We start from the raw sequence: 22,925 nt of genomic DNA on the forward strand, positions 1-22,925 counted from the left end.
CACCTCTGCTTGGCTCGTTTTTGGAAGCTTCCTCTTTTTTTAATCCTTTCCAGTCTGGTTTTTGCCCCGGCCGTGGCACCGAGAGCTTGCTGGGCTCTGTGGTTGATGACCTGGCTCGACTCTCAGCTCAGTGTGGGACGGGAGTGCTGGTGCTATTAGATCTTTCAGCAGCTTTCGATATGGCGGATCATCCCAACCTTCTGGCCAGGCTTGCCGGAGCGGGGGTCACTGGTCAAGTGTTATCTTGGTTCTATTTTGTTTAATGTTTACATCCAGCCCTTGGTTAAGCTCATTCACTCCCACGCCCTCCAGTGCTACTCCTATGTTGATGATACACAAATGATTGTCCGACTCGATCAGTTACACTTTGATCCCGCCTCTCAGCTGAGAAGTTGCCTAGAGGACGTGGGAGGGTGGATGGGACAAAATTGGCTTAAGCTGAATTGGGATAAGACTGAGGTCTTGGTGGTGGGTTCTTCTTCTGCTGTCTCTTTATGAAATTCTTCTTTTTGGCCTGGTTTCTTTGGTACCTGCCCTAGTCCAGCTCTGGTTGTTAAAGAATAAGACATTTTCACCCCTAAATTCTTGTCACTGGAAGCACAAGTGGCATCAGTTTATCAATCTGGCCACTTCAAATTGAGGATCCTGCGGAAAGTTTTAGCCTTTATTCCTTCCAAGTTCCATTCGCCGGTTGTGGCGGCACTTGTCTTGAGTGCGATTGATTATTGCAACTCCCTCTATATAGCATAACCTCTGTATTTGATTAATCTTCTGCGAGCCCTACAAAAATCTGCAGCGAGGTTGGTGAGTTGTACTCCCTATCCTGTTCGGCACCAGCTTCACTGGCTGTCGTGATCAAAAGGGTTCAGTTCAAATCCCTGTGTATTGTGCACTGGGCCTTTTACGAGCTCGGTCCGGACTTAAGGGATAAGTTCTGCCCCTATGTGCCCAATCAACCTCTTTGGTATCTGACGTTGTGCCAGATTTCGATACCGTGGGTACGTTTCTCTCACACTGGATGGTGATATTTTTCAGTGGTCGCTGCTGAACTGTGGAATTTGCTTCCTCTCCATCTTCGGGGCACACATGATCACTTTTCCTTTCGTAGACAATTGAAGACATGCCTCTTCCAATAAGATCTAGGTCAGTTTTGTACTTTATTGGTGGTGGTTCCTACTTAAGCACCATGATGCCTCTCAGTGTACAAGCGCTCTATAAGTTCACTATCATCATCATCAAAGCAATTTATTTGGCACACTCTGTTGTGTCTTTATCTGACCAGCAGTTAAATTAGAGCACACTTACAATTTAGTACAAACCTGTTCCTAATGAACCGAAGAGGAATGCACTCTGTTGGTGGGCTACAAATCATTAATTACCAGCAGTGAAGGGTTAATCTCACATTGAGATAACTGAACACAATTTTAATATTCAGCAAATCCTCTTCCTAGTCAATTCATTCGTATACGACACATTCAATGATGCACCTAGCAGACCACACACCTACACGTACAAACATTTAGCAGTAAACCTTCTACCTTTTATTTTATTATGCCCGTCCCTCCTGTGTTTCGACATCCACCTGAGGACTATAGGGTGGGGGTTGTGTATTTACAGTGCAGGTATGCTGAAAGCTCTCCCTTCCATGATCCTGGCAGGGCAGAGCCGCTGCACCCATTGGTGCCAGTCTAATACTGGTTAAATTGGTGTCTCATTAGGAGATGCTTGCAGATTCACCAGGAATAAAAATGGCAGCACAACTTGAAAAATTAGTGTATACACTTTGGGGTTCTCTGACATTGTCACTCCGCTGTTAAGATGAAGGAAACTTTGAGAATGATATGATATGATATGATGATATGATATTATATGATATGGCATTTATAACGTGCGTATACACAAGTGTTTCAAGGCGCGACGAGGCAAGGGAGGGGGAACAGAGAGAAGACAGACAGCGATCTTACTAGTCGCAGTGTCATTCAGATCGCGCAAGTGCATAGGAAGGGGGAAGGGGAGAAGAGCAAGGAGGAAGGGAGAGGGGACAGTGCAGTACATGGGATAAAAGAATAAATAGAGAAATAAAAATACGGCCAACTGGGGCAGGTGCAAGGTAAGTATCTTGAGGCAGTGGTTACATAACACAACAGTTTACATTACATTTAACACAACAGTTTACATTACATAGAGACATATAAATAGAACATAAGGCTTGAGCAATAGAGTAAGATCACATTGTGGATTCGAGAACAGCTAACTAAGTAGACATGCTTATCAATTAGTCTTCAGAGGAGACTAGCCAGAGTTTGGCTTTGTGTTCGAATGAGTTCAGGGTGGGCAAGTTTCTGATGGAGACAGGCACAGAGTTCCACAATTTGGCTGCCAGAACTGGGAAGCTGGCCCTACCGGCTGTTTGGAGCTTGAATCTAGGGATCAGTAGGCTCTGGCTAGTGGCAGACCTTAGTGAGCGGGGTGGGATATACTGGGTAAACCGGGAGGATAAGTAGCTAGGGGCTTGGTTATTCATGCATTTGTAGGTCAAGGCAAGACATTTTAGAGAGATCCTTTGGGAAACTGACAGCCAGTGAAAGTTCTTCCTGGTTTCAGAGATATGGGCTGATCTAGGGATGTTGAGTGCTGCCCTGATGGCGTTATTTTGTGTAATCTGTAGTTTGTCCAGGTTACAATGGTTGGTGCCCTGGTACAGAGCATTACAATAGTCAAGTTTGGACATGACTAAGGTTCTAGCAAGGGTAGTGCAGTTCTGAGAAGAGAGAAAAGGGCGACAAGCTGTGATCAGCTTGCATGTGTAGGCAGAGGCTGCTACTACTGCATTGGTTTGTCTGTGAAGGGATAAAGTGGAGTCATGGTAAATTCCGAGTGTTTTAGTATCTATGGAAACTTTTATGGAGTTTCCATCGATATTGAAGGAACTGAACATGGGGTTCAAATTGTTGAGTCTTTGCTGAGTCCCAAGGATGAGGAGCTCTGTCTTGTCATCATTAAGACAGAGCTCATGATGTGCCATCCAGGTTTGAATGACATGATATATGTCATTCAAAGCTTTCGAGTCTACGTATAGTCACCTGTGATGGGGATGAGTATCTGGGTGTCATCGGCATAATTAGTGTAGGTGACACCCAGATAATCAAGCACATCGAACAGGGATTTAGTGAAGACATTGTAAAGGGTGGGGGATATACATGATCCTTGGGGGACCCCGCAGGGGACTGGCGCAGGGTCAGCAGAGGAGGTGAGGGAGAATACCCTCATATGTCTATTGTCCAGGAATGATTTGATCCAGTTTGTGGCATTGTCAGAGAAATGGGCTGCAGTTTTTAGGTGATGGCAGAGGATTTGGTGGTTGACCAAGTCGAAGGCAGCGGATAAATCTAGTAGTAGTAGCAGGGCTAGTTTACCTTTGTCTTTGAGATCCTCAATTTTGGTTTTGAGGTCTAAGAGGGCTGTCTCCGTACCGTGCTTAGGTCTGAAGCCGGATTGTCTGGTACCTAGAAGGTTATTGGTTTCCAGATAGTCCTGTATCTGCAGATATGCAGCTTGGTCTAAGATTTTCAGGAGAAATGGGACGGTCGTGATGGGCCTATAGTTAGTTGGTACCTCAGGATCCAGAGTTGGTTTTTTTAGAAGAGGGATAACCCACGCATCCTTTAAGTTGTCAGGGACCACTCCTGATTGAAAAAAGGAGTTGATAAAGGTTGTAATGAAGGGTGCAACAGATTCCTTACTGATAGGAGCTGGACAGGCATCCCCTTGGCAGTTTGACGGTTTTAAGTTGCCGATGATTTTTCAACTTCGAGGGTGGTGAGCGCCATAAAGCTGAAAGGCAAGGGAGGGTCTAGGGTGGTAGTTATGGGTGGCATGGTTTTGCTTGAGAGGGGCGTATGGAGAGAATTTTGTTTATCATTGATTTTACGTTGCTGAGTGGTTATTTTGTTGAGAAGTGCATTTTACATATTGTTGCACCAGGTGCTGTCTTTGGTGCATGTGTCGGGGGTAGGTGATGGGGATTCTAGTTCTTTGAGAATTTTGAAGAGTTCTCTTGTGTTGGATTCTGCTTGGGATATGCAGAGGTTTTAAGTCTCTTTCTTGGCTTGAAGGATGGCTTCCTTGTAGTTCAGTGAGGTGATCAGGAGGGAGGCTTTATTGGTCGCACTAGGATGACTTTTCCAGAGTGCTTCGGCCTTACGCTTTTCTTTGCATAGGTTGTTAAGCTCCGGTGTGAACCAAGAGTTCAGGTGAGACTGTTGTTTGGCTTTGCGAATTTTTAGCGGGGCTATGGTCTCAATAGCATTGAGCAAAGTACTGTTGAAAGTATCTACTAGGACAGTGGAGTCCTTGTGCAACAGGGCACATGTGTTCAGAATAGGGAGGATGAGAGGAAGCAGTTTCTCCCTGGTGATATACTTTTTATTTCTAGTGGGTATAGCCGGGGCTATGGTAGGTGTGGGCTGAGGGTTGGTGGCTGGCATGAGGAAGGTAATGACGTGATTGTCAGACCAAGCGCAGGCAGTATTAGAGCTGACAGTGGTATTACAGTTGAAGTCTGCTATCCAGTCTAGCGTTCTACCCTTGTTATGGGTAGGATCATGAATACGCTGCTGGAACCCTAGGTTGGTGAGGGTAGAGGCAACTTTGGTAGCCATGTGATCCTTGGGATCAGAAAGGCCGAGATTGAGGTCACCTAATATCAGTACCTGGGAATTAGGTTTCGTGTCCGTGAAGGAGCCAAGTGGTCCTGGAGGTCTGTATATAAGGTGGAGTGTTGCTGTGTTAGTAGGAGAGAGGGATAACTTTACTGATAGGGATTCAGCAGAGCTAAATTGAGCATTAGCAATAGTTCTCATGGTGATCTTGTCACTGTGTATGAATGCGACTCCTCCTCCTTTAGACAAGTTGGATTGTCGATCAAGTGCTGGTAGGGGGATTGTAGGGATACAGAAAACAGTCACCAAGTGCGGGGGTTGCCAGGGAGGCAGTGCAGGTGTGCAGCTGGCGGGGCCTGGGCCCAAGATCAGCAGGTGGCCAGGTAACCAGTGCAATCTCAGTTTCAACCAGGAATTCAGCAGGGGTGAGGGGGAGAGAAAGCAGAAACAAAGAGGAAGGTTTTAAGGTGCTTCCGGAACCGGAGATGGTTCTCCTCAAGTTTCAGGGAGGCTGTTGCAGAGGGAGGCCCCAGCCGAAGAAAGAGATCTACCACCAACTCGTTGCTTGGAGAAGCGACTGACCCTGAGGGAGTTGGAGGTGAATGTGCAAAGAGCTCCGGGAGGAAGATATTTAGGAAGAGACAGTTGAAGGTATTGAGGCCCCATACAATATCACAATGTACAAACAATTGGCTTTACAAGTGAAACAAACCCTGAAATAGCCAAGAATAATGGAGAACTATACCACAGGCCTACTTCTGATGTATTTTGCTAGGTACTATTTAGCTAGGTATTATGTACATCGATGTAACATTTGTTTTCTCCAAGTTGCATTTTTTAGATCTTAGCATTGAAACACTGGTAGAATGTTTCAATATCAATAGGAACAATGAATCAGTTGCTTCATCCTTTGGTAAATATTTTGATTTCGAAGGGTCCTTTTCTTTAGACATAGGGGGTATTTCTTTAGACATGGCTGCCTTCAAACCCGTGTCTGGGTCTGTGGTATCGGAATGGGGACTTACCGGGACATTTCGACCTATGCGGACCCGGTAAGTCCCCGAAAACCATTCCCGATTACCATTCGAGCCCCCATAGGGCTCAATGGGAATGGGGAAGGAGCTAATAACGGGCCCGCAAATAGCGGGCCTGTTGATAGCTTCCTGGTCCCTTAAGGGTCCCGCTAAGGGTGGCTGGTAAAACCAGCTGGTCCGAGTGGGACCCGCTAAGGGACCTCGGAATGCAGCGGTAGGGGGTTAACAGCACCGGCATCCTTACTGGTGCCGTTAACCCCCTACCGCCGTACTCAGAATAACCCCCATAGAAGCAATTCACATCCTCTTCCCATTTCTTAAGACATAACACCGCCTAACTTGCTCACAGAGAAGCCACCGCACACTGATGCGGTTGGACAAAGAAGCAATGCGTAGATTATCGCCTTTCATTTCTGAATGCGACATTTAACAAGTGTTGCCTGCTCAGCATCTGGGGCTGCATTGGGGTCTCCCATGCCTCACGTGATGTAGAATGTGACCTATTTGAGGTAGAATCACATTGCTATTTTGCTGAAATCTGCAGAATATGCAGGTACGGGCCAAATATACGGTATGCCTCCAATTTTCTGATTTATGTAGAATCTTCAGAATCACTTAATGAGTGGGTCAAATTCCTTATTTTAGAAATAATGTTTACTTTTTTACTTATTTAATTTTTGGTGTGCTTGGTTTGGAATCCAATAATAATAATAAATAACACTGAACACTAATTATAAAGAACTCTGAACCCCCGTTTTGTCTTGTGATACAATAACTCAACAACACTAAAGGCGCCAACTTTAGAAGAATGAATGCTGAGTTCTCCATGCTGGGCTTCAAGCTCTGGATTCTTTAGAATAAATTGCTCGCATTTTACACAATCGATCTATTTGACCAGAAATCTGCTTTGCATATGTTTTGCCTAGCTGATTCGTCATACGAAACCCATGCATACCTCCAATGCCTCAACAATTATGCTGTACCGGTAGAATCCGACAAACAGCTCTGTATTGGACTAAAAGTGTATTCCATGTATTGTCCACCTCCCAAAGACATCTCTGTGCCATGCTGGAGCACAATCAATAGCAGAAGTTATTTATTGCAATGAGCCTTGTGCTGTTAGACCAATAGCCCCTTCCTCAATAGTTGTGAGAAGATCTCCGCATGAGTCCACGGGGAAGGGGACTCAGAGCGGTTGGCATGTCAAAAATAAATAATCCTGAGCAGATGTGTGGCTCGCCCTACGCAGCTGTCCAATCACCTACCTTATCATCTCTGCTTCCTTGGACCCAGATTGAATGTCCAGGTAAAGTTGAGAGGGGGGATGGTGGCATTGTACAGAGTCACTGCAATGATTAACACGAACTTAATGCTATGTACAGCTCACCTTCCACTACACCTATGGAAATATTCTATACATTCCTTAAGAATAGACAAACGTGTGGGGGGGGGGGTGTTAGCAGATTCCGAAAGCCCCTTAAAGTTCAGCCAAACATATTAGTGACACAATTTTGGCCAAACTGACCCATCAGCGCTGAGGGTGGTACTCAAAGCTTCGTGATTCGTAAAAGCCGGGGGAGTCCCCCAATGTGCTGCCTTTCAGATGAAATCGAGAGGAAAATGCCATTACGGAGTCTGCGGAATTCCTCAAATTGAGTAACGACCCATGATGCAGGGGGCAAGCGAATGTGAGGTGAATGGAGACATTGGAAGCCTCTCCTACTCGGTTTGGGCAAACATAGATCAGAAGTCATCCGTTTCTGGAGCAGAAAGTCTCCCGATCGACTCTGAGAGCACTCGTAACACCCGGGTTGTGGGTGGACTCTCAGAAACCGAAGAAGCGGTATAAAAAACAGTGGGATGAAAAATGTTCTGGGTTATGTGGAAATCTAGTAGAACAAACAGTGTAATGACAGGCGGGTTCTTACAACAACCTTCTCCCTATGCCATAGCGTAAAATAGAGGGACTGTATTCAGCTCGATTATCAAGTGGGATAATGACAGGAAGGTGCACCATCATATATGGCACTAGTCTAATGGCACTGGATGCTGTAGGAGCCAAAAGAAATATACCCAAAGGTGGGAGGAGGCCTATACAATTGGGTTCTAAGTAAAGGACACCATTAAAGAGCCCTTAATTCTGTAATTTGAAACAGTCTTTATCACAGTTCATATGGCATCACGTGTTGCCAAATATCTTCTGCATGACCCCGTGGATGACTTTGCATGACTACACCGGTACACCTGTACTGGGCAAACGAGACACGCATGAAAAAAACTCTGAAAGTTGGGAGACTTTGCCAGTTTGTTCATAGGTTTCCTGAGGTTATGATCCTCAGGTACTATGCTGCCACATTCATAGATTGGGGGCCAGATGTGATATTAAGCTAGCTGATGATGGAAGAGTCTCCCTGCTTTAGAGACACTTCCAATCAAAGCCCCAGGAGCTTTGAGAACTAAAAGCTGCTGAATGCCAGTCACCATAAAGCAGCCACAATCATTCAAAGTGCCTGGTTCATCAAAGCGCGTGGAACAATTTGGGAATAAGAGCTAATGGTGTGGAGAGGAGGGGCACAAAGTGAAAGGCATACACTTATCTCCCACCCACCTCATCAAGAATATATCTCCCAGACACTTGATCCTTGCACACCCAAGAGGTGAACAAACGGAACTTCTCTCAGTCCCTATCTGGATTAACCCAATTACTGAAAAGAAGGATCACACCTTTGTTCCACAACACCTACTTGTGGTGTCCTATTAAACTATAACAGCCAGATCTTTACACCTAGCCCACATAGTTGATAGGGGAGATGGTGCGTGTGATCGTATCTGATTATGCAGAGGGACCATGGTTGTGGTGATTGCCATTGTTGGCCAACATCTTCCTTTCAAGGTCAAGTAGTCCTTCAGCTTTAGGTGTTGCTATTTTAGGAGCTTTCCTTCTTGGGCCAAAAACCATATTCCGAAATTCCAATGTCATGGCCGCCTCAAGATCTATGGAAAGGGGTCTAACAACCCCTAATGCGGATCCTCTAGGAACCTTTGCTGTGTCGGCCACATCTTGAGTCGGTCACAGGGAACTACTAGAAAGCAGGAGGTTATGGGATTAAGGAGTCTCTAAATAGCACCCGCCAAGAGAGAGGTGGGAAACCAGAAATGACAGGCAGCATCAAGAAGAAACACAACCCTTGTGTGGATAAAGTGTTCCCTGTATCAGTGTCCAGTAACATAGATTAGAATAAGGTCCTTTCTGCAAGAAGGAGAGAGGATTTGGGCAGATTTGCCAAAAGGGACAGTTACAAAAGCAATGTTGTCACCTCCTGACAGTAACGGAGAAGCGTTTGCAGTGCAAATCAGTAAAAAAGACAGCAAATCTTTTTCCAGCTCAGGTGGTCAGCCACCACTGCCATGACCTTGTTGAACACGTGAGGTGCAGGGGCCCATCCTATGGTCAATACTTTGTACCGATAGTGCGATTGTCTAGGGAGGATAGCTCAGAGGCAACTCACTCGCCTTGGAAGCAAGACAATGCAGAGCAACACAGGGTCGATCCCCGGGTCTGCGCTTAGAAACCTCTGGATATTAAGCGCGTTATAAATAGCCAATTACAATTACACAATCTTGATGTGTAAGCTCCCATCCTGTGAAGATATGCAAGGAATGTGCAAGGCATCTGCATTGGGGCAGGAGCCAGTGTTCTGCATTATGCTTACGGGGGTGCGTGAGGGCGAGAGATGGTGGGGAGGGCGAGAGCAGAGGACCCTGTCCGCCTGGAGAGGGCACAGTCTTTGTGAGCAGCTGCTTGAAGAATTCTGTCATGATGTGAGACCATGTCAAGCTCACAAAGGTGTTAACCAATGAATGCAGAGGAGATAACTGTGCCAACCCCAGGTGGGCCCTCGAGTCTTGTGGAAGATTGTGCCTGTCTCAGCTATTGGATAAGTATTGTGTTGTATTTATGTAACACGAATGCGAGTGTTTTGACCAGTAACTCTGCGGATGAGCATAGGAGAGAGCAGAGCATTCATTTTTCAGGGTTCTTTATGAAGCATCAATGTGATTGAGCAGGTAGTGATCCAGGTGTTGGAGGGGAAGATTCAGGTGAGATCGTAGATTGCAGACAGCACAGATTGACATCATAGCTTTGGGAAATTATATCCCAGTATTTCGATCATGATAAACAGGTCTACAGCGCATAAAGCAGTATGTATGACGTGGGAGGGAAGGCCAGTGCGGCGATACAATGTGCTGGGTTTGGACAGGGCCACCTTCTAGGCCAAGGAGACAGTGATTTTGAAATCGGAGATAGTAGTGATGGTATTTACATGGGGAAAGGGAGTTGCAGTGAAGAGCAGCATGGGGAGAGAAGGAGTGTAAGCATGGGGCAGACCAGCGGGGTGAGGAACGGAGAGAATAAGTAGGGTCCTGCAGGGAAGGGTAAATGGTGGGGAATAGTGGGTCCAGATGAGGCGGGGTCTAGGCCATTCATTGATTTCAAGAAGATCAAAAGGAATTTGAAGAGGTATCAGCGATGCATGGCAAGTCAGCTGACACTGAGGGAGTGATCCGAGGTGAGAGAGTAGCTAGGGAGAATGTACAGGGTGCCAGTAGTGAAGTTGATAATTATTTTGTTACGGTGGGGAAGAGTTGAGAAGAAGGCCAATGAGGATGCTACAGCAGTAGTCAAGACTACCGAGTACAAGGGTGGAAATGAGAGTTTCAGCAGAGTGGTAGGCGAGGATGGGGCAGATTTTCCTAATGTTAGCCAGTTCAGCTTTGCAGTAGTTGCGATGGAGGAAATTACCTGGTGGAATTTGGGATAGCAGCTGAATTCTTCAAGGTGTCCAGCCAAAGGATCGAAAATAAAGGATCGAATGCCCTTTTGTTCGAATACAAAAGGACCGAAAAAAAAGGGTCGAATGTTTTATTTATTTATTTATTTATTTATATATTTCTTAAGTGTAGTATGCATATAAAGTTTTTTATAAAAAGAAAACAAACGGGGGATGTGGGGGAGTCCCCCCATAAAAAAAATTAGACCCTTTTTTTCAGTCCTTTTGGAGTCGAAAAAAAGGCATTTGAGCCTTTTGTTTTCGATCCTTTGACCTACAACCATTCTCCAAGGTTGCTGACTTTGGTGAAGGGTGTCATAAGATGGGGAGAAAGTATAAGAGGAAGGTAAGGAGTGATATGATAGGTTATTTATAATGCACTTAATACCCACAGGTTTCTAAGCGCAGACCCGGGGATCGAACCTGTGTTGCTCCGTGTCGTCTTGTTTCCAAGGCTAGCACCTTGCCCCTGAACTATCCTCCCGAGTGGTGGTGCACGAGGTGCTGTGAGGTTAATGACTTTTGTCTCGGGTCAGGTGAGTCTAAGGCAACAAAGTGCCATCCAGTAATGGGTGGCTGAAATATTGTTAGAGATTCAAGAGGACGGATCAGCAACAAAGGTGAGAAAGGAGACGATCTGGGTATCATCAGTGAAGAAGTGGTACAAGAACACAAAAAGGAGATGAGCTTGCCAATAGAGGATGTGTAGTGTTTAAGGGGTAGTGGGCTGAACACTGACCCTTTGACTTTAGAGGGAGCTGGTGATTCGATGGAAGATGATTCTTTCAAGGATTTCGAATTAAGGGAGGACAAGGTAGACAAGGTGGTAGTTAGCCAGTTTGTTGGTCAGCAGCTGCATTTAGGAGGAAGTATAGTACTGTGGCTATCTAGAAGAAGGCAGGGAATATCCCTGTTGCAAGACAAACATTGAAGTGGGTGGAGAGGTAGAGTAAGAAAGGGGTGCTAAGGTTGTGATTCTTTGAGGATTCAAAAGGTCCAAAGGGGGGCGAGATGGTCTGGCATGCTGAAGGATGGGTTCTAGTCTGGCAGAAGAGGTAGGATAAAAGGACCCAAGAAAGGAGAGGGTGGAGTTGAGAGGAGAAATGGAAAAAGAGGTAGGAGGTGGGTGAGGGATTAGGGTGTTTTAGATGTCTTAGCGTGCAACGTCGTTAGCTGTCAGAGAGGAGGATACAGAGTGAGGAATGTGGGGTGCATATTAGCAGGGCCTTAAGGGTGTGGAGAGTTTGTGTGAGTGGGTTCGGAGTGAGGAGATGCGGTTGCTAAATTTCCTGGAATTAGCTTAATCTGAAATGGCAGAAAGGGTGGCGAGGGAGAGGTCTTTGGAGTCCCTGAGTGGAGGGGAGTGGCCTTAGTGCCAACAGCAAGCATAACTGCACTGAAGATGAATGTTGGTCTTGAGATGGTGACTCGCTATGAAAGTCCAGGGCTGGGAGTGAGGTGTAGTGGAGGCAAAGGTACGATTTAGGTAATGGTGCTGTAACGGAAATCTGAGTGCTGAGTTGAAGTTAAGAAAGGGTTGTTTGATAGAGGAGGCCAAGGTGGAGAGAGCTGGGGGAGAGAACCTGTCCTTGACTAGACAGGGGGCCAGGGCATTCTGTTTAAACGTCCATTTAGTTAACAGGCAGTTTGGGGAAGAGTGAGAGCGAGAGAGAGAGAGAGAGAGAGAGAGAGAGAGGGGTAGACTGTGACTGGGAAGTGTAAGAGTGATTGGTCTTAAGGCATGGGCTCAATAGAGAGGATGGAGCAGTGAGGGGGAGACTGATAGGAAGATGGGATCCAGGGAGTTGCTGTGAACATGGGTTGGTTGGTGGTGGAGGTTATTCAAGGAGTGATCAGACAGTAGGAATTCAAAATAAAATGTGTTGGATTTGTAGATTTTAGGAAGTGTGAAGTTTCTTAAGTAGGCAAAGGGGCTTCTGTGGGAAAAGAGCCAAGAAGTAGGTCCAGATCAGGGAAGAAGGATTTGCGATGGCCAGTGGGCTTGTTGATAAGGAGAATAGGCGGGGATGGGAGCAAGGAGTTGATAAACAGAGTTTCTGAAGGAAAGGGTGTGAACATTGGATGGAAGGGGGGGAGAAGGGTTAGCCTTATTAATCATGATTCAGCCCATCTTTGCATTTTTCATGCGTGTGTCATTATCCGTGTCTTGGTTATAGCATGATAGCAAGTTGGAATGTAACAGAGTTGAAATAGTTAGTGAAGAAGGAGGGCTTTGTAAATAGGGAATGAGCATTCCAGAGCCTAAGACTGGGAATGGGGGATGGGCATGAGGAGGGTGGAAGAGGAAGAGACATTCTGTAGAGCTGGTCAGAGGGGTAGATCAGATGAGAGCATGCTCAGAGAGATAGTCAGGGTGCCTTTTGTGTAAGGTGGTATTGTGGTGTGACAAGCATGGGATCCCAATGTGAAGGGTAGGGGGGGGCTGTGAGTAGAAAAGGGAGTGTGAAAGCACATGGTGAGAGTAAAAGGAGACAGGGTTTGTGATTCATGAATAAGGAAAGGAAATTAGTAAGAGCAGTAGGTTCAGAGAAGTCTGGGCCCCTAGTGGGAGGTTGGATAGGGTGACTGTTTGCAACTATAGGGGATGTTTAGGGAGTTGGTCAGGAGTCAGAAGTTGAAAGTCGACTAAAGGAATCGGTGCAGGCAATATTTGCATAGAAGACTGCTAGCAACCAACAAAACATTGCACAGTCGACGATTGCATCAAAATGTAAATCAACATGCCAATAGCGATAGGCACAAATTGCACAGTTCGATGGTAGGGGCCAAATTTAAGTACCTAGACCAGTAGCAACAACAACAAAAATGTGCAGTAGGTTAGCAGCAATCCAATGTATAGCTCAGCAAAAAATGGACAGTACTCCAATAGCGACCGCATTTATATAAATAGGCTGGTAGTGACCAACACAAAATTATACAGTGGTAGCAAAATTAAGTGGCCTCTTAGAGGTCAGTAAAACAACAGTAAGTAGTTATTGAGCTGATGTACCTCGTTCATGGTGATGACAGCCAACCTGAGGCAGGGTGAGGAGGATAAGCGAGGTGAACAGGCAAAAAGGTGAGACACATTTTGAACTGCGGCTTACCTGGTCGCCTGATGGGCTGGACGCCCTTGTTGGAAGAGTGGACTATGTTATGTGAGACAGACTGGGGATCCAATCTGTAATGCTACATGCTGCAGACACATGTTGTCAGGCAGGCATGCAGGCTGTGAGTGGGATGCAGATACGCTCTAGTTGATGGAGTTTTCCAGATCCGAGTCATGTGGGACATGCTGGGGACTCTTTCCTCAATGCTGCGTGCAATCTCAGGTGTGCTGCAGGTATGTTGGCAGGGGGTCCGGAAGGTTTCGAGTTGCTGCACTGATGTAATCTAGTTGATTGAGGTCCAGGTCCCAGTCACATGAGCTAGGCCGGAGTATCCCAATCTGCAATACCATGCACAGCCATGTTGGTTTGTGGGGAATTCTGCGGGGATATTGTCAGGTGGGCAAGCAGAGTTTGACATTGAGTAGCTGGCCGATGGAGGTCCGGGATAGGAGTGGGGAGGGCTGATGTCCAAACTAGGATGCCTAATAGCTCCAAGTACTCACTGTCCTGAAAAGCTATGAGCTCTCTGATTGGATCTGTAAAGAGTGAAGCATTGGATCCAGAAACCCAGGTGCTTTCCTTCCAACAGTTTTTGTTGAGCCCTCTCACTTAGTGTGCGATCAGGAGGAATATGAAATGATGACCCTGTTGATCTGCTCTCCTCAGTACAGTATGCAGAAGCTTGCTAGGAAGATTTGCACCCCTCATATCCAATATCCTGTTTACTCCATTCTTCAAAAGGAGCTTGAATACGCTGCCCCACACCTGATGGGAACCCTGTAATGAAGGCAGAAGGAGGCTTTTGACACTACGTTCATGGAAGCCAGCCGTTCTCGGGACCAACACTTCTGTGACTGGGTTGAAGTAGGGAATGCATGGATGAGGTCCCTGCCAAATTAAAATGGCCGATTGATCCAAATGGGTAGTGGCATGTGCATGATAGAGAGTTTCTGATAGCGATGGAAAAGGAAACTCCGGGTGGCTAATGGCCTCAAGGTTATGGTATTGCTTCTGCTCCAACTTCTATCATGCGCCTTGTCGGTACCAGCTGGACCATGTGTGATATGCCTAGCTAATATGTAAAAGGTATTGATTGAACCAAAACATAGCCTATTACATTTTTGAAAGTTTATTTCTGCCTCAAGATCATGGTGATTCAAACACACATCCCCAAGGTGTGTCTGTTCTCATCTGCCAGTTCAAAGCTTCTGGCCTGTATGTGGGGCATGGTGGACCATTGGAATGCCATTTGTATACCAATGATACTCTGAGTAATAATGCGTGAATAAAAAACATGTGTATTGTCCTACAAGGCATATTTTCAATTAGCATCTGTAAACTTTTTTTCCTTTCCTTCATTTGTTTCCTGCAGAAAGCTCCTGGAGGGAGAAGAGTGCCGCATTGGTTTTGGAGGAGGCTTGTTCTCATATGGCGAGGGTCCAACCAAAGGTCCTGCTACCCCTAAACACATCAAGGTGAAAAGCAAGGAAAAAACCACAATTGTCGAGAAGTCTGAGAAGGAAAGAGTCATTGTAGAAGAGCAGACTGAAGAAATTCAAGTGACTGAAGAGGTAACCGAGGAAGATGAGGAAGCTGACAAGGGAACCGAGTCACCTGTAGCAGATGAAACCAAGTCACCAGACAAGGAGGAGTCAGTGTCTCTAGAAAAGGAAGTCAAGACGCCAGAGACAGAGGAAGCTAAGACCCCAGAAACAGAGGATGTCAAGTCTCCAAGCACAGAGAAGGTAACATCCCCAGTGAAAGAAAAGGCCAAGCCATCCAAGAAAGAAGAGGCTGCGTCTCCAGTGGCTGAGTTGCCAGAGGAAGAGGAAGCCAAGTCTCCAGCAGAAGAGGAAGCCAAGTCTCCAGCAGAAGAGGCAGCCAAGTCTCCAGAAGAAGAGGCGGCACAGTCTCCAGAAGAAGAGGTGGCAAAGTCTCCAGAAGAAGAGGCAGCCAAGTCTCCAGAAGAAGAGGCGGCAAAGTCTCCAGAAGAAGAGGAGGCACAATCTCCAGAAAAAGAGGAAGCTAAGTCTCCAGATGAAGAGGAGGTGAAGTCCCCAGCAGAAGAGGGGGCCAAATCTCCACAAGACAAATCTGCAAAGGCTGAATCTACAGAAGGAGAGGAATATAAGTCTCCAGAGGAAGAGAAAATTAAATCTCCAGAAACAGAAGAAGCCAAGTCTCCAGAGGAAGAAAAAGTCAAATCACCAATTCATGAAAAAGCCAAAACCCCTAAAGAAGACCCAATTAAACCTAAAGCAAAGGAAACCAAGGTGGTTAAAGAAGAGAATGAAGCGAAGACAAAGAAAGATGCTACTGAAACACCAGTCAAAGAAAAAGAACCTAGCAAAAAGGAAGATAAGCCCCCAGCTGAAATAAAGATTGAAGATAAAACAGAAAGCAAAAAAGAGGAGCCTTCCAAAAAGGAAGTCCCAGCAAAAGAGGTGCTGAAACCTGAAAGTAGGAAAGAAGAGAAAAAACAGAAGGAAAAAGAAGCACCCAAGTCAGAACCACAGGAGAAACCCACCAAATCCACTCAAAGTCAGTCTAAAGCAGAAGATGTTAAGAAAAGTGATGCAAAAGCTGAATCTCCCATCGAAGAGGAACAGGATAGTTCTCCACATGAGGAGAAGAGTATAATGAAGGATGGCCCAAAGGAGGAGAAAATAGTTAAGGATAGTAAGCCAACTCAGCCAGAGAAGAAGGCAAAAGAGGATAAGAAGCCAGAGGATGTTGTGGCAGAAACAAAGCCAGAGTCTACATCTCAAGAGGAAGAAAGCAAAGCCAAAGAACCAACACATAAGAAGGGAGATGACAAGCCAACATCAGAGGTGACAAAAACAACTGAAAAGAAAGAAGAGCCAAAGGAAGACGAGAAGAAGGAACCAAAAAAAGAAGCTACACAGGACGAAACCAAGAAGAAGTCTGGGAAGACAGAACCCATAAAGGAGTTGAAAGAGGAAGAATCCAAAACGGAGGTAAAGAAAGAAGAACCTAAAAAAGAGGGCAAGAAGGAAGAGCCCAAAAAAGACATAGCAAAAGAAGAACCAAAGAAAGAAGCAAAACAGGAGGAACCCAAGAAAGCTGTAAAGAAAGAGGAACCCAAGAAAGAGGTCAAGAAGGATGAACCAAAGAAAGAAGAGGCAAAAAAGGCAGAGCTCAAGAAGGAGGTTAAAGAGGAAGAATCCAAAAAAGATGACAAAATGGATGAACCCAAGAAAGAGGTAAAGAAGGAAGAACCCAAGGAAGAACCCAAGAAAGAGGTAGAGTCCAAGAAAAAAGCAAAGAAGGAGGAGCCCAAGAAAGAGGTGAAGAAGGAAGAACCCAAAAAAGAGATGAAGGAAGAACCTAAGAAAGAGGCAAAGGAGATGGAACCCAAGAAAGTGGTAAAGGAAGAACCCAAAAAAGAAGTAAAGAAGGAGGAACCAAAGAAAGAGGTGAAAAAGGAGGAACCCAAAAGAGAGGTGAAAGAGGAAGAACCCAAAAAAGAGGTGACGGATGAACCAAAGCAAGATGTAAAGAAAGAGGAACATAAGAAAGAGGATGTAAAAAAAGAAGAACATAAAAAAGAGGTCAAAAAGGAAGAACCGAAAAAAGAGGTGAAGAAGGAAGAACCGAAAAAAGAGGTAAAGGAGGAACCTAAGAAAGAGGCAAAGGAAGAAGAACCCAAGAAAGTGGTAAAGGAAGAACCCAAGAAAGATGCAAAGAAGGAGGACTCCAAGAAAGAAGTAAAGGAAGAGCCCAAGAAAGCGGCACTGAAGGAGGAACCCAAGAAAGAGGTAAAAAAAGAGGAACCTAAGAAAGAGGCAAAGGAGGAGACCAAGAAAGAAATAAAAGAAGAACCCAAGAAAGAGCTAAAAAAAGAAGAGCCCAAGAAAGAGATAAAAGAAGAGCCCAAGAAAGAATTAAAGAAAGAGGAGCCCAAAAAAGAGAAAGAGGCAAAGAACGAGGAGAAGCCAAAAGCAGATGTTAAACCCAAAGCAGAAAAGGTTACGAAAAAGGCAGAGGCAGAGCAGGATTCCCCCAAGCCCAGCAAGCCAAAAACCGAGAAGGTTGAAAAATCGTCCAGCACAGACCCCAAGGAAGATACACCCGCAGAGAAAACTCCAGATGACAAAGACAAGAAGAGTGAGAAGAAGTAGCATTTTTGGCAATGGCCAACCAGAGAAGCTTCCTCCCAAGAGTGACCTCATTGTGACACTTGAGAATGTGCTTGGAGGTGGTGCACCTTTTCTCCGAGCAAACACCCATTTTAGCAATATGTTTAGTGACTGCAAGGACTTTCACACTGATCGCTTATGTTATGATAGCTTGAAGTAGGAACGCAAGACTGTATGCCAAATGCCATGTTTGAACACGTAAACTCTCCACTGGGGACACCCCCTCAGATAAGTGCATTACTTTTACTACACGTGTAGTCCTGGGAAAACCACTATGAAATACTGTATTTGTAAATGCTAGGAACACCTCCTGTGCTTGTGGCACGTAGAAAAGCTTGAACATTTCCTTAATTAAAGTTCCAAATGCCTTTTCCATTATAATAATGGATGTGTGGAGTGGCGTGTTATGCATGGGCGACCGAATTGCTAACCCAAGGCTAAACATGCCAACACAAGACACTCGCGCACACACATACACAAACCAATAGTGCACTAACTCAACGCCTCTTTCCTTACTAACATGTGTAATAAGATGTTATATAAATAAACACGCAAGTTTGAATTCGAAGTTTCGTGCCTGCTTTCTCTCAACACCCCGAACTAATATATATTCCCTATCCCCTTGAATATTGCTCCATGTTTCTGGTAGATCTGGTTTCTTTCTGGCTTACTCTGCTTGTCTGCATCTATAGTGGTCTCTCTCAGCATCCTGAGCCCCGTGGTTGCCCTCACCACCAACATTTCCGTTGTTCCCTATTATCATTTTGTGCCTTTTAAGTTAACCCTATGCCTAAATTTGACCTGGTGTCCGCAAGTATAATGTACCCCATGGCTCCTTCCACTACCTAAGTCTCATTTGGTTTATCCCAAGAGAGATCTCCCCATATGTATGTCTCACCTCACCTATGAGCATGCAATGCCTCTTGAGTTAGCTCTCGCCATACCCAGGTCTTGCAGTGTTTCCAGTGGTATGCCATGCCTTGAGGATATGCTCATTATGTATATTTATGCTACGATTTTTGTTGGCATGCCAAGTGTGGTACCTCCCAAACTCCACCTCACCTTCCTGCTATCAGTATGCCAAGCACCATTCATTATCACAACCAGGCCTCACCTGTTTCCTGTGAGAATCCTGGAATGTGAGGGCAACGTACATGTCTTCGTAACATGAGTAACCTGTGTCTTAGTGGTTATCCCCTTAGCATGCCACGGTTCATGGGTTATTCCAAAACTTGTGTCTCATGGGGTTTCTTCCACCTTTCCACGTGGGCTAGTCGTAAGCCTATTCCTCTCCTGCTTTCTATCCCACGCCTCCAGGGTAATCTACACAACTTTGCCTCATTTAGTGTCTATCAGTATCCTCAGCCTTGAAGGTTATCTCCATACCAACGCCTCACTTGATTTCAATCAGCATCCTATAGACCAGACGGTATGCCCAAACTATGCCTCCGTTGATTTCAATCAGCATGTCAAGTGTGTTATCCTTATACCTGTGCCGCTGACATCATAGCAACAGGAGTGCTCAATATCAGTAAGGCAGAACTATAGAGTAAATTAATCTCCTTTTTAAGACGGTAAGACATATGTTCTTTGGTGTGGTAGGGTGTAGGCAGGGAAAACGTGAGGAAGAAGAATTGCCATATGTGAACGGTGGGCTGGGGGTAGGTCCTCCCATTAAAGCCGCAAGCACCGTCCATTAAGATTCAAACAATGTTGGCCATTTTGCAAAGGTTGATATGTCACATTTGGTTTAAAATAAATTAATAGGAGCTCACTATTTCAACTTTATAGGCAGTGCATTATTTGTAGGTCGATATTTGTGCACTTTTTAGTTTCTACTACTCATTGTTTTAGTGGGTGATATTTTGACATGGAGCAAGCCAGTTCTAACATGTTAAGTACCTTATTCCTACAAGGTTATTCCGATAGTTATTCCTCACTATTCCTTACTTATACCAGAACTAGTGTCCCATGTGATTTCTTCCAACGTGCCTCAAGGTTCACCATAACTATATAATAGTATTATATTATTATAACTATGACTCGCCTGTTTCTATCATCATTCAATGTCCTGTGAGTTATCTCCAAACCAATGCCTCATCTGGCTTCTGTAAGCATGCAATGCCTCATGGTTTTTCCCCATACCTACATTTCACCTGATATCTATTAACATGTCATACCGCAAGGGTTATCTCAAAAGGATTATCACTGGGTTTCTATAAGCACCCTAAGTCTGGGATGGCATCTACAAGCATCTGGTATCAATGGGTTATCTCCATGCCTGTGCCTCACCAGGTTCTAACGTCACCCAATGGCTCATGGCTTTTCCATATCTATTCCTCACCCAATGTTGTATTCATCCAGTGCCCTGTGGGTTACCTCCATACCTATGCCTGACCCGATTCTACCATCACGGAGTGCCCTGTACTGCCAGACGTATGCCTCACCTGCTTCCTGTAAGCATGCCATTCTCTGTTGCGTATCTGCCTCCAAATGTCTCACCTGGTTTCTAAAAGCACACAGTTGCTCATGTGGTATCACCACACCTTTGCTTCATCTGGTTCCTCTCAGTATTCAGAGTCTCGTAGGCTATCCTCACCATAACAACAATTCGTCTGATTCTACTGACATGCCTTTCCTCTGCCATTATCTCAATAGGAATGCTTTGCCCAGTTCCTATAAGCATTGTAAATCCTGTGAGCTCATCCCCAAATGTAAGTCTGGTATGCCATCTATAAGCAACACACCTTGCTGGATTAAGTCCATAACTATGCAGTAGCTGGTTTACTTAAACATCCCCTGCTTTGTGGGTTATCGTAACACATATGACCCAGCTGGTCTCAAATATCCACCAGAGCCTTGTGGGTTATCCTCATACGTATGCGTCAGATTCAACAATCCACGCACTTTCAGGTGCAGGCAGCAGGATACATCGAAATACTTTTCTGGTAATCAGCTGGAGCCAAATGTTCCTACTTGCTTTTTTAAATAAATTGTCGAAACATGATGATCATAATTTATAAAATAAGTAAAAGCATTATTGTAAACGTGTTCCATTGTTTCTAGTCGTTCTCCTATCTTATCAGCATTGTGTGCATATTTACATCATGGAAAGATAGAAAATGTCTAAGGGGAGACCAAGCGCTTTCCCAGGCTGAAAACCAACTGTGTGTAGGAACCAGGACTCACGGATACATAGGTAGCAAATTAGCCAGTGCATCCATCCTCCTCCTGACCTTCACACCAAGAGATACAGTACTCAGGCATATCCTCTCATGTATTACCCTCCACACCTCCTCATGACTACACCAGCAAATACAGAGCCTGTCCCAAACAGTCACATTCTCATATCTTTCTCCTTACACTCACACATTCTCATCACTATCACACCAACATAAAGAGAAATCAATCCTACAAAGGCATTCCTTTTCATGTCTTACTCCTTACAGATCTTTGTCCCCATTATGCCGGCGGATGTATAACTCTTCCCCACACAGCCAACTCTCATGTCTTACTCCTTAAAATAATTCCTCATCATTAGAACAGCTGGTGCAGACCTATGTCCAAAACAGACATACCGCCTCGTGCCTAACTCCACACAGCTCTCCTTTGCCATCACACTAGCAGGAATATAACTCAGACACCCTATGATGCCTTACTCCTCACACCATCTCACCCCTATCAAACCCTCATTATTGTTGGGAAAGAGTACCACTAGTCTTTCCTTAGGCTTAGATCTGTAGGGAAAATGCGGCTCCGAATTTCAGCTGGGGCCGAATTTTATCAAAAACCAGACTCTGACATCAAGAGGTGTGAGGCTCTGGTGTGAGACTCTGATGTGCATCGTCTTCCCTACAGATCACCTAGACTGCAAGAAACATATACAATAAAAAAAACTAACCATTCATTGAAGGTGAGCAGACTATAGTGAGTCACAAATAAACCTACAACAAGAATATTCTGAATGCCAAGAAACCCTATTGTTCCTGTAGAATTTTCTCAGCTAACAGCTCCACCAAGGAAATGTTCAGAGTTATGCAAGAGCGAAAACCTCTAAGTTTACATGACTCATGAATCGTATCTTCTACACAACTCTGCAAAGACATCGATCATTTTTAAGAATAAGGTGAAGAGTTTATAAAATGATATTCGCACAAAATGTCTATTGGACTGGGATCCAAACTTATATTTCCTGGATTTTAGCTCCATGTGCCCCTTTAGAGAAACTGAAATCTCTGAACTCATACCAGAGCCAAACCCTCTGGGTCTCCGACAGATCTTTGTCCTGCTAAAGTATTTCAATCAATCTCTCCTGTTTTGGAAAGCTCCAAGCAAGCACTTACTAATCATTAACTTGGATGAGGTCAATTCCCAGTGCTTCCTAAGCATGCTGTAGCTGTTCCACTCCTTGAAAAGAATTGGTACAGACCTCCGGGATCCAGTTACCTTTCGCCTGATATTGAGGCTTCTCTTATTAGTGATTCTCAAAGCTGTATCTTCTTCCCAATTTATGAGCCATGTTGAATCTTCACGCATCTTGGATATTAATCACACTGGATTCTGGCTTGGCTTCATTATCAAGTTCATCTCTATGGTGGATGTCCATGGGCACATGGTCGAGGATCCTGGGGTGCACTAGTGTTATTAGATCTCTCTGCTACCTTCAACACGATTAGCCACACCATCCTCCTGGCTTGCCTTCAATTTTTTGTGATCTCTGGCTTGGTGCTAGCCTGGCTGTCGAACTCCTTGTCATTCAGAAGCCAGTCAGTCGCCATAGACACATTTGAATCTGCATCATTGCCTATCACCTGCATGGTCCTGCAAGGTGTTGCCATTTCTCCTTTGATATTTAAGAACTATGCCCATCTGTTTGCTAGACTCCTACACGTTCAGAATGTGTATTTACACTTATGATGGCATCCAAATGAATATACATCTGAATTGAGTGTCGTTTACAGCAAACAGAGCTATTGCAAATGCAATGATATTGGTTGCTAGCCGAATGGAAGGCAACCACTTGAAATTCACTCTGGCAAGACCGCATTCCTACCATGAGGACAGCAGATTGATAATTGGTTTCCCCTTTTCTTACCAAACGTCTTAGGCACCCCCTTCTTCCTTCAGC

The 22,925-nt window shown here is 45.0% G+C and overlaps 1 protein-coding gene across 1 annotated transcript in view; it reads left to right on the plus strand.

The window, feature by feature from the left end:
• NEFH (neurofilament heavy chain) overlaps nucleotides 1-18,365 on the plus strand; it is a 111,528-nt gene extending 93,163 nt beyond the window's left edge. Inside the window, exon 4 of the mRNA XM_069619273.1 lies at nucleotides 15,010-18,365. Within this exon, the coding sequence (XP_069475374.1) occupies nucleotides 15,010-17,779 (2,770 nt within the window). The 3' untranslated portion in view covers nucleotides 17,780-18,365. The remainder of the gene's footprint in view (nucleotides 1-15,009) is intronic.
• Nucleotides 18,366-22,925: the final 4,560 nt, after the last annotated feature.

Source organism: Ambystoma mexicanum, chromosome 10, assembly GCF_040938575.1.
Source record: "Ambystoma mexicanum isolate Mex_15411 chromosome 10, UKY_AmexF1_1, whole genome shotgun sequence".
Taxonomy (NCBI): Eukaryota; Metazoa; Chordata; class Amphibia; order Caudata; family Ambystomatidae; genus Ambystoma; species Ambystoma mexicanum.